At 34.4% G+C, this 12,390-nt stretch overlaps 1 protein-coding gene across 2 annotated transcripts in view; it reads left to right on the top strand.

The window, feature by feature from the left end:
- Positions 1–12,390, top strand: part of LOC100254750 (protein VASCULAR ASSOCIATED DEATH 1, chloroplastic) — a 39,514-nt gene that overhangs the window by 13,582 nt on the left and 13,542 nt on the right. For both annotated transcript variants that reach the window (XM_002271066.4, XM_010663100.3), the window contains exons 2-6: positions 3,433–3,492; positions 3,981–4,031; positions 4,266–4,331; positions 6,523–6,618; positions 6,758–6,859. In XM_002271066.4, the coding sequence (XP_002271102.1) occupies positions 3,433–3,492; positions 3,981–4,031; positions 4,266–4,331; positions 6,523–6,618; positions 6,758–6,859 (375 nt within the window). The remainder of the gene's footprint in view (positions 1–3,432; positions 3,493–3,980; positions 4,032–4,265; positions 4,332–6,522; positions 6,619–6,757; positions 6,860–12,390) is intronic.

The raw sequence follows: 12,390 nt of genomic DNA, 5'->3' as shown, positions 1-12,390 counted from the left end.
CAATCAATGCCTTAATGGCCTTATTATTTATCTAATTAAATAAAAATAAAACGACATGAAGGAGTTATTGACCTGTTTGTCTTGTTCTTGGTGGTGGGGAATGAACCTATGGAAGAAAGTAGAAGCAACTACAATCCTAATGCACTCAACAAGTTTGCTAAGCCACTAATGAAACCTTCTTTACTAGAGAAAAACCCCTTGATTTTTTGACTATGACTTTGGTAGAATCCCGGAGTATTTCGCTCTTAACCTTAGTTTCCAATTTCGGTCACAATAGCATAACTGGAACTGAATAAAGAGTTGAAGACCAGTTTAGATCCTTCAGAATGTTAACAGAAAAAATAAAAATAAAAATTGAAGTGAATAAATTTAGATTCAAACTTACACAACACCATTGATTTGTTCTAAAGAAATGATTGTGGAAGAAATGTTTTGCCGAACACAGGACTCTGCACAAGGGCGAAATCTAGGGCTTCGACTTCACTGCGTGATTTTCCCAATTTTCCCTTTTCATATATATATAATGCTAAATGACGTCGTTTCAATAAAAATAACATATATGTTGGTTCGGTTTGGTTCAGTCAATTTTTTTTTTCCTAAACCGAACTCCGAATTGACTTTATTAGGTTTTCTACTTTTAAAACCGAACCAAACATTTTTTAAAATGAAAACCAAACCAATTAGGCCGGTTTGGGTTAGTTGGGATCGGTTCGGTCGATTTATAGGATTTAACTTACACTCTTATATACAATAAAGACCTCTCATCCCTCCATCAGGATTAACACAACTCCCTCGAATAGAAGTTGAAACAAATCTCCTCTTCTCACTAAATTAACCTCTATGACTTACACGTCGAATAAAAGTCAAGTTGAACAACATTGAGAGAAATGTCCTTAAATGCCTTGGAACAAGAGGTTGAGAAGGATGGATAGGAATAAATTAGATCCCCTGGTGTCTCCAATGTCCTCCACTTGTCCTCGAAAATCCTAGCATTTATTCCCTCCACACAATCCATATCAATGTGAGACAAGCAATTTGTCATTGGACTTTGCCTCTGATGGAGCTTCCTAAAGTTCTATATGAGATGGACATCATATCACATATGTTCCTAGGAGGAACTCAATCCAAGTTGACTAAGTTGAATGGCTTGTGCTAAAGGCCCAAAGTCAATGGGTAGTGAACAAAAAAAGATGGTAAGATGTTTCTCCACTCCTCATGTACAAAATGCACCAATCAATGCTAAGGGTTTTGTTAGCTCTTCTCAATTGTAGCATATCATTGGTCTTTACTCTCTTATGAGCCACTCACCAAGTAAAGACTTTGAATTTAGATGAGACTTTAGATTTCCATAGAAATTTAGCTGCCATGAAAGGAATCGTGTTTGAAGAATTAGACAATGCTAAGAATAAAGACTTTACCAAAAATAAGCCCGAGGAAAATAATGATCAAGCTATTGCATTTGGAATAGATGGAGTCAAATGCACCCGAGTGAGAGAGAACATGAGTCTTTTGAGGTCCTCTATCTTCAAATAATTAAGGCTATAATGAAAATTAAGGTTATAAGAAAAGGGAAAGAAATGCTTAGGGTAGTTGAGATGGTAAGATTTTTTATTTGGGACAACTTTGAAAAGGCTTGGAAATTGAGAATGCGAAGGTTGACTACCCCTTTCACAGAAACGAATTCTTGCTCCATCACCCACCATAAAACATGTAGATTGGGAAAAATCTTGATGAACTTGTGCAATGACCTTCAAGGGGGAACAGTGTGACTGCCTAACTATAATGTTGGCATCCCATCCTTTGGGTTGTGTCTCGTAGATGCTCAAAATAGCCTGATGCCAAAGAGTTTTTCCTTAGTATACCTTCACAACCACTTTCCTAAAAGGGCTTGATTCCTCAAAGAAATCCTCCCTAAGCCCCGAACACCAAACCCCCTTCCACCTTTGGCTTGCATACTAGTCCCAACTAATGAGGTGATTCCTCTTAACCTCACCCATCCTTGACCAAAAAAAATCTCTTTGCAATTTCTTAATCTTAGAAGCTAAGCCACTAAAGATGAGATCTTGAGAAGATAGAGGAAATAGCCAGGAATGTGAGATAAACAAAATTGTATTAGAGTAATTCTACCTCTCAGCGACAACAAAGCTTTTTTCCACCCATCCAATCTACGTGAAATTTTGTCAAATCACGGGATTCCACAAAGTGCTTTCCTTTGGATTCCCCTTAATGGAGGACCTAGGTAGGATAAAGATTAGTTAGAGACTTTGCATTCAAGCATCAAAGCCAGATTAGAGATTTGATCTTGATTCATGTTGATATCGGAGAGAGTGCTCTTGTCTAAATTGATCTTAAGACATGAAATTTTCCTAAAGAACCAATAAGATTAACTTGAGATTTTGAAATTTTTCTATATAGACTCTAGAAAAAAAGATAGTGTCATCAACAAATTGCAAATGAGATACTCTACACCTATCCTAACCACTAAGAAACCTTCCAATACATTGCTCTCCTTTGCTCTCAATAACAACCTATTTAAAATGTTAGTTGCAATAGTGAAAAGGAATGGGGAGAGAGGATTCCCCTGTCTTAATCCTTTACTTGCTTTAAAGCATTCTTTGGCACTTCCATTCATTAACATTGCAAAATTTGTCGAAGATAAGCAACCCTCCATCCAAGACCTCCATCTAAAGCTAAACCCCTTCATTTCTAGTGCATGATGCAAAAAACTCCAATCCACACGATCATAGGGCTTTTCAAAATCAATCTTTAAGACTACTCCTTTCTCTTCTGTATGTCTCTTCTCATCTACCATTTCATTGGCTATTAGGACAACATCTAGAATTTCTCCCCTCAACAAAAGCTCCTTGGATAAGAATTGCAGTCTTGTATTTTTTTTTTTTTTTGTCTCTTTTTCTGTATTTATTTATTTATTTTTATTCTCTTTGGTGCATTTCTAGTACCCTTTGATGCTACTAATTAGTTTTTAGCATTTTTTGTCCTAAATTTTTTTATGGTAATACTTTTGGGATTTATTGTTAACTTATTCAACATGCGTTTTACGTGGTATTTATTTTTTATTTTATTTTATTTTTTGTGTGAACAGAAATAAAAAATTCAAAACCACAATTTTGAACCCTCTTCATTTTATAGAATTAGGCTTCCTTGCATCACTTGTTTAGTTATTGGGAAGGCACCATTTGTTTTCCTAGTTTGGAACATATCGATATTAGATTCAAAATATCCATCTCTCCATTAATACTTAGACTATTACAATTACTGTTTCTATTATTATTACTATTTTTTTAATTCCTATAATAATAATATTATTATTTTGTATTCAAATCTTTTAATTTTCTTATTAGCTGCTGTGGAAGAGGAAATATTCTGTGCTGTCATTTCAATGTAATTGTTTTGGTATTTTTTATATTACAGTCTCCAGCGGCATTGAAGAGTGAAGAGTATCGACAGCTGTTCCGTCTTCCACTTGAGGAAGTGAGTGACTTTAGGCTTTTTATGGTTAATGACTAGAGTTAGTACTTCTTTATATTTTTCCTATTTTCCGCATTTAAAATAAGGGTAGTAATAACCTGTTTGGTTGGTGAATCTGTTCTTTCTCATGCTTGATATGAAATGATGGCTCTGGGCTATATTTCATAGAACATGATATATTTTATTTCTCCCTTCTTGGTTGAAGAAATAAAGTCTTCTGTATCGATGCCATAGCTTGAGAAAGTAAAGTTTATATCTTAATCAATTTTAATTTGTTTCTTGTTGTTAGATTGTTGATTTTTCCTGTATGCCTATTATGAAAGAATGAGTCAGTGCATCTCCTCCTTCCCTCCTTCCCCCCTTCCCTCTCTCTCTCTCTCTCTTTCTCTCTCTATCTCACCCTCCCTCCCTCATTTGAGTACATGTTTAACCTTTTCCTTTCTCCTCATTTGAGCACATGTTTAACCTTTTATTTCACCTGTTCTCTATAGGTACTTGTTCAAGATTTTAATTGTGCATTGCAGGAGAGTATTCTTTTTCAGGTAACCTTGTTTGTTGTAATGTTTTGAGTTGTTTATTTGGGGCCTGCATGCTTTAGTTGATATTTCTTTCATATGATTCATGTCATCCTGCTGTCATTTTTTTTTTCTTTTGTTAAGGGTGAAATATTGAGATCTATGCTATGCAGTTTTTTTCGTAAATTTTTTTCTATGAAATGGCGGGTTTTGAATACTTCAAATTCTACATTCCTATCCTTATTCACTTATTGGTTGCAGGGTCATATGTATCTGTTCGTTCGTTATATTTGCTTTTATTCCAACATATTTGGGTTTGAGACAAAGGTACGATGGTAACCTTATCTTCAATCTTTGCATATTTTGAACTTCATATTATAAAGGATTCTGACTTGTTGCAAACTAATTGGTATATTTTCTTATTATAATATTATTTATTTTCATCTTTATACAAGTTATATTCCCTCATTTAAGCTATAAATTTTGAAGCTTCATTTATCCCTTGCTGGTTTTGCTCCTAGCTAAATGTTATTTTGTTCTTATTGATTGCTATTGAAATTGTCAATTAAAGAAAGCAGTATCATTGAATGGTTGCATACTCATAATATTGATTGGTGCTTTTAATATATTATCATTTTCTTATAAAAAAATGGTTGCATGCTCATGTGAAGAGTGCAGAGTAGAACAAAAACATTTGTTTTCTTCTTGTTGGATTCTTTGGCTAGAAATGAAGTCATATTGTTGATAGAAGTAAACCAAGAAGCATATGTGAAGAAGGATGAGAGATCTTTGTATAGGAAAAGAAGAAACAAACATAACCAATCATCAAAATAGAATCCCCCATAAAAAGGGGAGGAATCTAGCTAACCTCTTTACCAAGAGTCTGTCTTTGATTATATGATCCAGGTCCAAAACCACAGAGCCTTCCATAAGTTTGGAAATGTGAAAAATCTTTATTGATGGGTGTACTGCTGCAGTGTTGGGACTTAACTGCAATGGGTATTCACTGCATTGAGTTTAAATTTTTTGACAATGTGTCATTGCCTTATTGCATCCTGTGAGAAGCTGAAATTAGTATTTTTCTGCTTCATTTTTCCTCAATTCCAATCTGAATCAAAATCCATTATCATGCAACTCCAAAGATGGCTTCTTGAAACTACTATTGTGTCATCTATCCAAGCAGTTTGACTGCCAGCCTTGAGCTTGTTTACAAAACTTGATCAATCATACACAACTTCACACCCTTTCTCTTTCTAGCTTCCATCAAAGATAATGTGAGAAATGATGGTATGCATATAGTCAGTTATTGTAAAAGAATAGAAAAGAGTGGAGAAACCTGTAGATGTCAGATCGTATGTAGATAATCTTTCTATGACCATGATAGGCTTTGTAGATTGGGTTAGCTCAAATTAAGGAGAGGGGGTTTGTTTTTTGTTTCTTCTCTTTTTTTGCTTGCCTGTTTCTTTTGGTGTCAAAGGTATACATTGTGTGTACTTTGTTGTGCCTTCTTGCAGGTGCTACTCTTTTTGTCTATCAAAAGAAAAAGGGAAGGGGAGAAGTGGAGAAACCTCTCGAAGCTCTGAAAATATAAATACAAGCAAGCACTTCCGTAGGAGAATTGTTCAAATATTCCAATACACATGTGCTGCTTGATGAGGCTGGCATGCGGAATACAAAATGTTGAACAACATGGAAAAAGTATTATTTAGATACATAGATAAGCCGCTTAATATTTTATAGGAGTAACAGTCAGGTATATTATCTTTCCAAATGCCAGCTAGTCAGTTTCCCATACCTTTGTTGGTCACCAAAGGATTCACCAAGCTTAAAATTTGGTTCCTATGAGAAGCTCCAGTTGAGAGCTTGCAATACACGCTGGTAACTAGTTCCATGACATGTATCCTGTTGAAGACAACAATATCATGAGTTCTGTGGTTTCTGTACTAGATAAAATGACTGATACATGATCTGTTTACCACCTTACTTCCCGGTACTCTCAGGGAATTATATACATGCTCCTTCACATACGAGCAAAAGATCAAGTAACTGATACATGATCTGTTTATCACCTTACTTCCCAGTACTCTCAGGGAATTATATACATGCTCCTTCACATATGAGCAAAAGATCTATTTTTAGTGTTATTTAGAAGAATTGATGGCATTTATTTTTGTGATTGAATTGGATCCTTTTGTTCCTTGAAGTATGCTCTCTACAGTTTCTAATGTTAATTTTCTTAGCTACTACAATATATTTTGAAGTTCTGAAAAATATTTAAAAATTTTAGTTATAGCTTTGATTTTAAGCTGTTTAGAAATTGCATCTAGGTAATGTTATAAATTGTCATTGTTTTGTTAAAAATTTGGGTTTATTTTGATTTAGGCAGTCATCGAACTTTTGGATGATCATTCTAAATGTTATTTAGCTTCCTCATCCTCTGTCTGTTCACTGTTTGCTCTTATTCACAATCTTAATTGTTTCATGGAAATCTTAATGAGTTTATGGTTTAATGCTACAGAGAATAATTCCATTCCAAGAAGTCACATGTGTAAAAAGAGCGAAGACAGCGGGGATTTTTCCTAATGCAATAGAAATTTTAGCTGGAGAAAAGAAGGTGGTGGCAGATCTGAATATATTTCCTTCCTTTATTTTACTTGTGGGGACATGCTTCAAGAATGTGGCACAAATTTGTTCATTCTACTTGTGAACTGTAGTATTAGCTGCATTGTCTTACTCTTCTTTCGATTTGGCAGTATTTCTTTGCATCTTTCCTATCTCGTGATGAAGCTTTCAAGCTCATTAATGATGGGTGGTTGCGACATAGCGATGGAGTCAAAGCAATTTCAGAACAGCAGGTGTTTCATTCATTTCACAGCTTATTTATGGTGATAACTGGCATATTGTAAAGTCATTTGAATTCATGATAACTTCTGTATCATCTAGGAGCCCAATTTTTGAAAGAGAATCCTTTTTTTTAATTTTTTGCAATTGGCTGTTTTGTTCATTATTTCTTTGCACTATGGTTACCGTAAAGCCAAAGGGGGAGACAACATAAGAACCAAAACATGGGGAACACCCTCAAAGAAATCTAGAGAAATATGAAGTGAGGAAAGGATTTGGCATTGAATGGACACTTATACACTAGACCAAAAATGTGATACACTAGAGAAAAGTCATATGAAAAACTGAACTTTTGGGAGTAACTAAAGAAACTTGTAGTAAGGAGGAGATTGTGAGACACGCGTTTCTCTTGAGTGTTTTTAGGCATTCTCAAGTTTTTCTAGAAGCTTCTAGAGTGTTCCCAAAAATGTTTTCCTAAGGTTTTGAAGACTCTTTTATTTATTTATTTTTTATTCATTTTCTATTTCTATTTTTATTTATTTTTAAGATAATGGGGAATGCACTCCAACAAGAAGACATTTAACCTATCTGTTAGCTAGGAAAATCCCTATGTGATATGGGTTGGCACTTCACCCCACATCACTTGAATACTGGGGAGGTTCAAACTTGGGACTTTTGGTCCATTAATGGAGGGCACTATGGCCCCTCGCTACACCTATGGCAGTTTTAAAAACTCTTCTAATGATTTTAACCATTGTTGCACCTCCTTTTCTAGTGCATTTTATTCTTAAAAGAAAGTTCTCCCTTTTTTGTGATATATTTGTGTATACTTCCCTATGAAAGGAAGATTTCTAAAACCAGCTCATAATGTTTCTCCTGAAATTTCCTAAAAGTTTTGTCCTAGATTCGGACATAGCTTTCCCTATTGCTAATTTTCTTAACAACTGTGGTTTGCATCTAGTACGGTTTACTATGTAACTATTACATTGTAGCATTTTTTTCCCCTAGTTGTAACAATATTTCCTGTTTTTATTCAATATTTGTCTTCCACATCACCAATATTTAAATCATAAACCTAATTTAGTTAAAATTAAATCCTTATACATGAAAAGATTGATCATAGAATATCTTATGGGTGAATTACTCGATTGCATTAAAGCTTAGTTCATATCGACAATACTTACAATACTAACTATATCTTTCCACATTTTCTTTCCATATTAATAAGAAACAAGAGGTGTATTAAAGGCAAGTACGTGAGAAGGACGAGGAATCCTCCCTTGATTTACAAAAGCCAATAAAAAACTGGAAGATTGAATTTTTTTAAGATACTAGGAAGACCTATACATCTATATAGAACTATGAGAACATTCAATACAAAAACCTCTCATTCAAGTGAGGTTTTATACATCCATATAACCATAAGGATTAACAACATTGCATCCGAATAGAACTTGAAACAAGTATCCTATCCTCAATATCCAAACCCTTATGATCCACACACCGAATGCCAATCAAGTTAAACAATATTGAGAGGGATGCCCTTAAAATCTATTTTTCACTTGAATTTCTCTTTGATGGAGCTTCACAAACCCTTATATGAGATTGTCATCATATCACATATTCTCCTAAATAGAACCCAATCCAAACTGGATAATCTTAATAGCCTATGCCATAGGCCTAAAGTGAATGGACAATGTAAGAAAAAAGATGGTTGACTATTTCTCCACTCCTCAAGCACACAATGCACCAAGGAGGAAATTGTGAGGAGCCCTTATGTGAGACTTTCTCGTCCTTGTTTGCCTTATTTGATTCTAAAGAGGCATGGATGGTTGATTTGTGGGAACATCGAGGTGAAGGAGGAAATTGGAACTTCCATTTTGTTAGAAACTTGAATGATTGGGAGTTAGGTGTTATGGAGTGTTTTCTTTCTAAACTCCAAGGACATTCAGTGAAGAGGGAGCGGGAGGATCTTCTACATCATCTCTATTGACAGTTATGTCATCTACATAAATGGTAAGTGCGGTAATCTTCTTTTCAGGTGATTGCTTAATGAAAAGGGTATGATCTCCTTGGCTTTGGTGATAGCCAAATTTGAGCAAAGACTTAGCAAATCTTTCAAATCATGCCTGAAGAGACTGCTTCAAACCGTACAATGATTTCTTCAATCTACACACCTTTTCATTGCTGAATTTTCCTTCAAAGCTAGGAGACAAATCCATAAATACTTCTTCTTCCAAGTTCCCATGCAAAAAAAACATTTTTTACATTAAATTCTTGTAGAGGCTAGTTAAGATTTGCTGCTAAGGATAAAAGAATGGAATTCATCTTTGCCATAGGTGCAAAAGTTTCTTGGTAGTCAATTCCATAGGCTTGTGTGTAACCCTTTGCTATTAACCTACCGTTATACTTTTCAATTGAACCATCAACCTTGTTTTTTATAGTGAACACCCACTTGCATCCCACGGATTTTTTTTTTCTTTGGGAAAATAACAATATCCCATGTTTCATTTTTATACAAGGCTTTCATCTCCTCATTTATAGCCTTCTTCCACTGAGAATCACATAGACCCTCTTGTACATTTTTAGGAACTGAATTTGAGGACAAATGAATGGTAAAGGCCTTATATTGGTGGCAAAGTCTATGATAGGATAGAAAGTTTGACAAAGGATGTTTAGTACAACTTCTAACACCCATGTGAATAGCTACAGGAATATTAAGAACAGTGTCAAAACCCTGATTAAGAAGAGAGGGATTAAAAGGATTAGATGTACCTAATTCTGGAGTTGATGACTGGTTGTGTGTAAGATAGATTGGGTCTTGTTCTTGCATTGGTAGCCTTCGCCTCCTAGAGTAAACCATCAAGTCTGAATCGGCATTTTCTGCACTATTGGTTTTATGATGTCTGTTTCTTTTCCTGCTGTTGGATGTATGTTGTCTACCTCCTCTACATCACCATGTTTAGTAGCATTTTCTGCTACTGCTGGTTTTATGATGTCAGTTTTTATTCGTGTTGCTGGTTGTATGTTGTCTATCTCCTCCACATCACCATGTTTAGTAGCATGACTCTAAATGGGAAAAGGAAACATCGAAGACTGATCTTCTTGCAATATTTTCCCCCCCTGAAGATCAAATTTCTGGTAATAGGGTTGGTTTTAAAAAAACTTACATCCATGGAGACAAATTTCCTTTGTGTAGGTAGATGATAGCACTTGTACCCTTTTTGTGTGGGGGAATAGCCTAAAAAAAAAATACACTTAGTGGCTTTAGGATCAAGTTTGGATCCGTTATTGTTTGGGATGGGGACAAATATAGTACAACCAAAAACTTTGGGTGGAAGGCAGCCAAGACAATTTATGTGAGGTAGGTGTTGTTTTAGGATGCCTATTGGAGTCTTGGAGTATAGGCTTTTGTGGGCATCCTATTGATAAGGTAGGCAAACTGTAAGCACTACATCTCCCCAAAAAAACTTAGGAACATTTCTAGCAAACATTAGGGCTCCAGCTACCTCCAACAAATGTCTATTCTTCCTTTCGGCTACCCCATTTTGTTGAAGAGTACCTACACAAGAGGTTTGATGAATAATCCCATTCTCCAAGAAATAATTTCCAAGGGTTCGGTTTAAATACTCCCCTCTATGATCTAATTTCACAACTTGCAATTTTGCATTAAACTGGGTTCAAATCATATAATGCAACTGTTTAAGGGGGAGGATAGTATTGGATTTTTCTTTTAGGAGATAGATCTATGTGGTTCAAGTACAGTCATTAATAAAACTTGTGAACCATTTTGCTCCTAAATGACAAGGAACTTGTGAAGGACCCTAAACATTAATGTGGATGAAAGAAAAAAGAATTTCGCTTCTTTTACTGCTCAAAGGATAAGAAATATGGTGGTTTTTTAATAACTCACAAACTTCACATTGGAATTTAGAAGGATCCAAGTTGACACAATTTAGGGTATAAAGTTTTCAAAGAGAAAAAACTTGGATGCCCTAATCTTTCATATATTAACCATAGTTATTATTATTATTATTATTTTTCTGTATTTCCTTTTATTTAATGAATTTGAATCTTTCCTTGCTCCTCAATAGCCAAGTAATAGAGACCCTCTCTCTCTTCAGCACTACCAATTATCTTCCTCGTAGTTAAGTCTTGAAACACACAATGTGTGGGAAAGAAAGTTACAAAATAGTTACAAAACATATTTGGGACATACAAAGCAGATGAAAGAGTGATATTGGGGGTGATTGAAACATTGCCTTTACCACTAAGTCAAAGATCCTTTAGCAACCTGTACTTTTTGGTTGCTAGAATATGGAATGTATGATAGAAAAACATTAGACTCTTTAGTCATGTGATTAGTTGCCCCTGAATCAATAATCCAAGTGTTAGAATGAAGAATACTAGAAGTACTAAGGGTTGTTTTAAAAGTACTTGATTGTGCAAAAGTACAAGAAGTGGAGGAAGAGGAAACCTTAGATTTTCCCATAATCTTATACAAGAGATCTAGTTGTTCTTTTGTGAAAGGGAGATTGTTTGAGGTTGATGTTGAACCTAGTGTCTTTGGTGTTTCTAAATTGCGTGTTACCCTTGTGGGCGTCCTTAGCCCTTGATTGTGGCTTTCCATGCAATTTCCAACATGTCTCTCTAGTATGTTTTGGCTTGTTGCAATGATGGCAATAAATAAGTGTCGATGGCAATAGAAGGTTACGAATATGATAGGCAAGGGTTGGCAATGAAGGCTAAGAAGAAGAAAAAAAAAACTACCAAAAACCTTTTTCCAACTCTGATACCATGTTGGAAAATAATTTTTTTTATTTTTATTTTTCTTTGAAAAACTAGTACAAATATATATACAACTTTCAAACTTGTAAAATAAATGGAAATAGAATAACACAGCTGACCTATTCCTAAAATTCTTCCTACAAATCCCCTCTAAATTAGAACTTATTTACATAGTCAACTAATCTAAATATTTAGAAAATATGCAGAAAATTAGGAATAAATCAAATAAACTCCTTGAAATCATGAATTATTGGATTCCAACAATACCCTGGTTTTAAAACAAGTTTTCAAAAAACTTATTTTTATTAAAAAATTACCAAACGTGTTTTCAAGTCTAAAAAATAGTTTTCTATTTTTAACAGAAAGTTGTTTATTAAAAATAGTTCCTAAACAAGCTCTTAATAGTAATCTTTGATTCTCTAATATAATGGTTGATAATCATTTTTGAGCATGTGTGACTGCATTTTTTGGTTTTGATGCTGGAAATGGTTTGATACTTCATTGACATAGAAAATGCTTTGGAATTTTGTCAACAATGGATTATGAAACAAGAGATTTAAGGCATGTTTCTAAAACACTTCTGAAAAAACACTTTTTGAGAATAATTTTCAAAACCAAATTTTTTGATGTTTTCTAGAACAAAAATCTATTTGGGAATTTGAAATGTTCTCAAACTGTTTTCTGTGTTCCCAAATATTTCTTAATTTTTTATTTATTTGTAATGCTTTATTTTCAAATCATTCTCCATCTTTGTACA

The sequence above is a fragment of the Vitis vinifera genome, chromosome 15 (genome assembly GCF_030704535.1).
Source record: "Vitis vinifera cultivar Pinot Noir 40024 chromosome 15, ASM3070453v1".
Taxonomy (NCBI): Eukaryota; Viridiplantae; Streptophyta; class Magnoliopsida; order Vitales; family Vitaceae; genus Vitis; species Vitis vinifera.
This window is presented reverse-complemented; position numbering and strand designations above follow the sequence as displayed.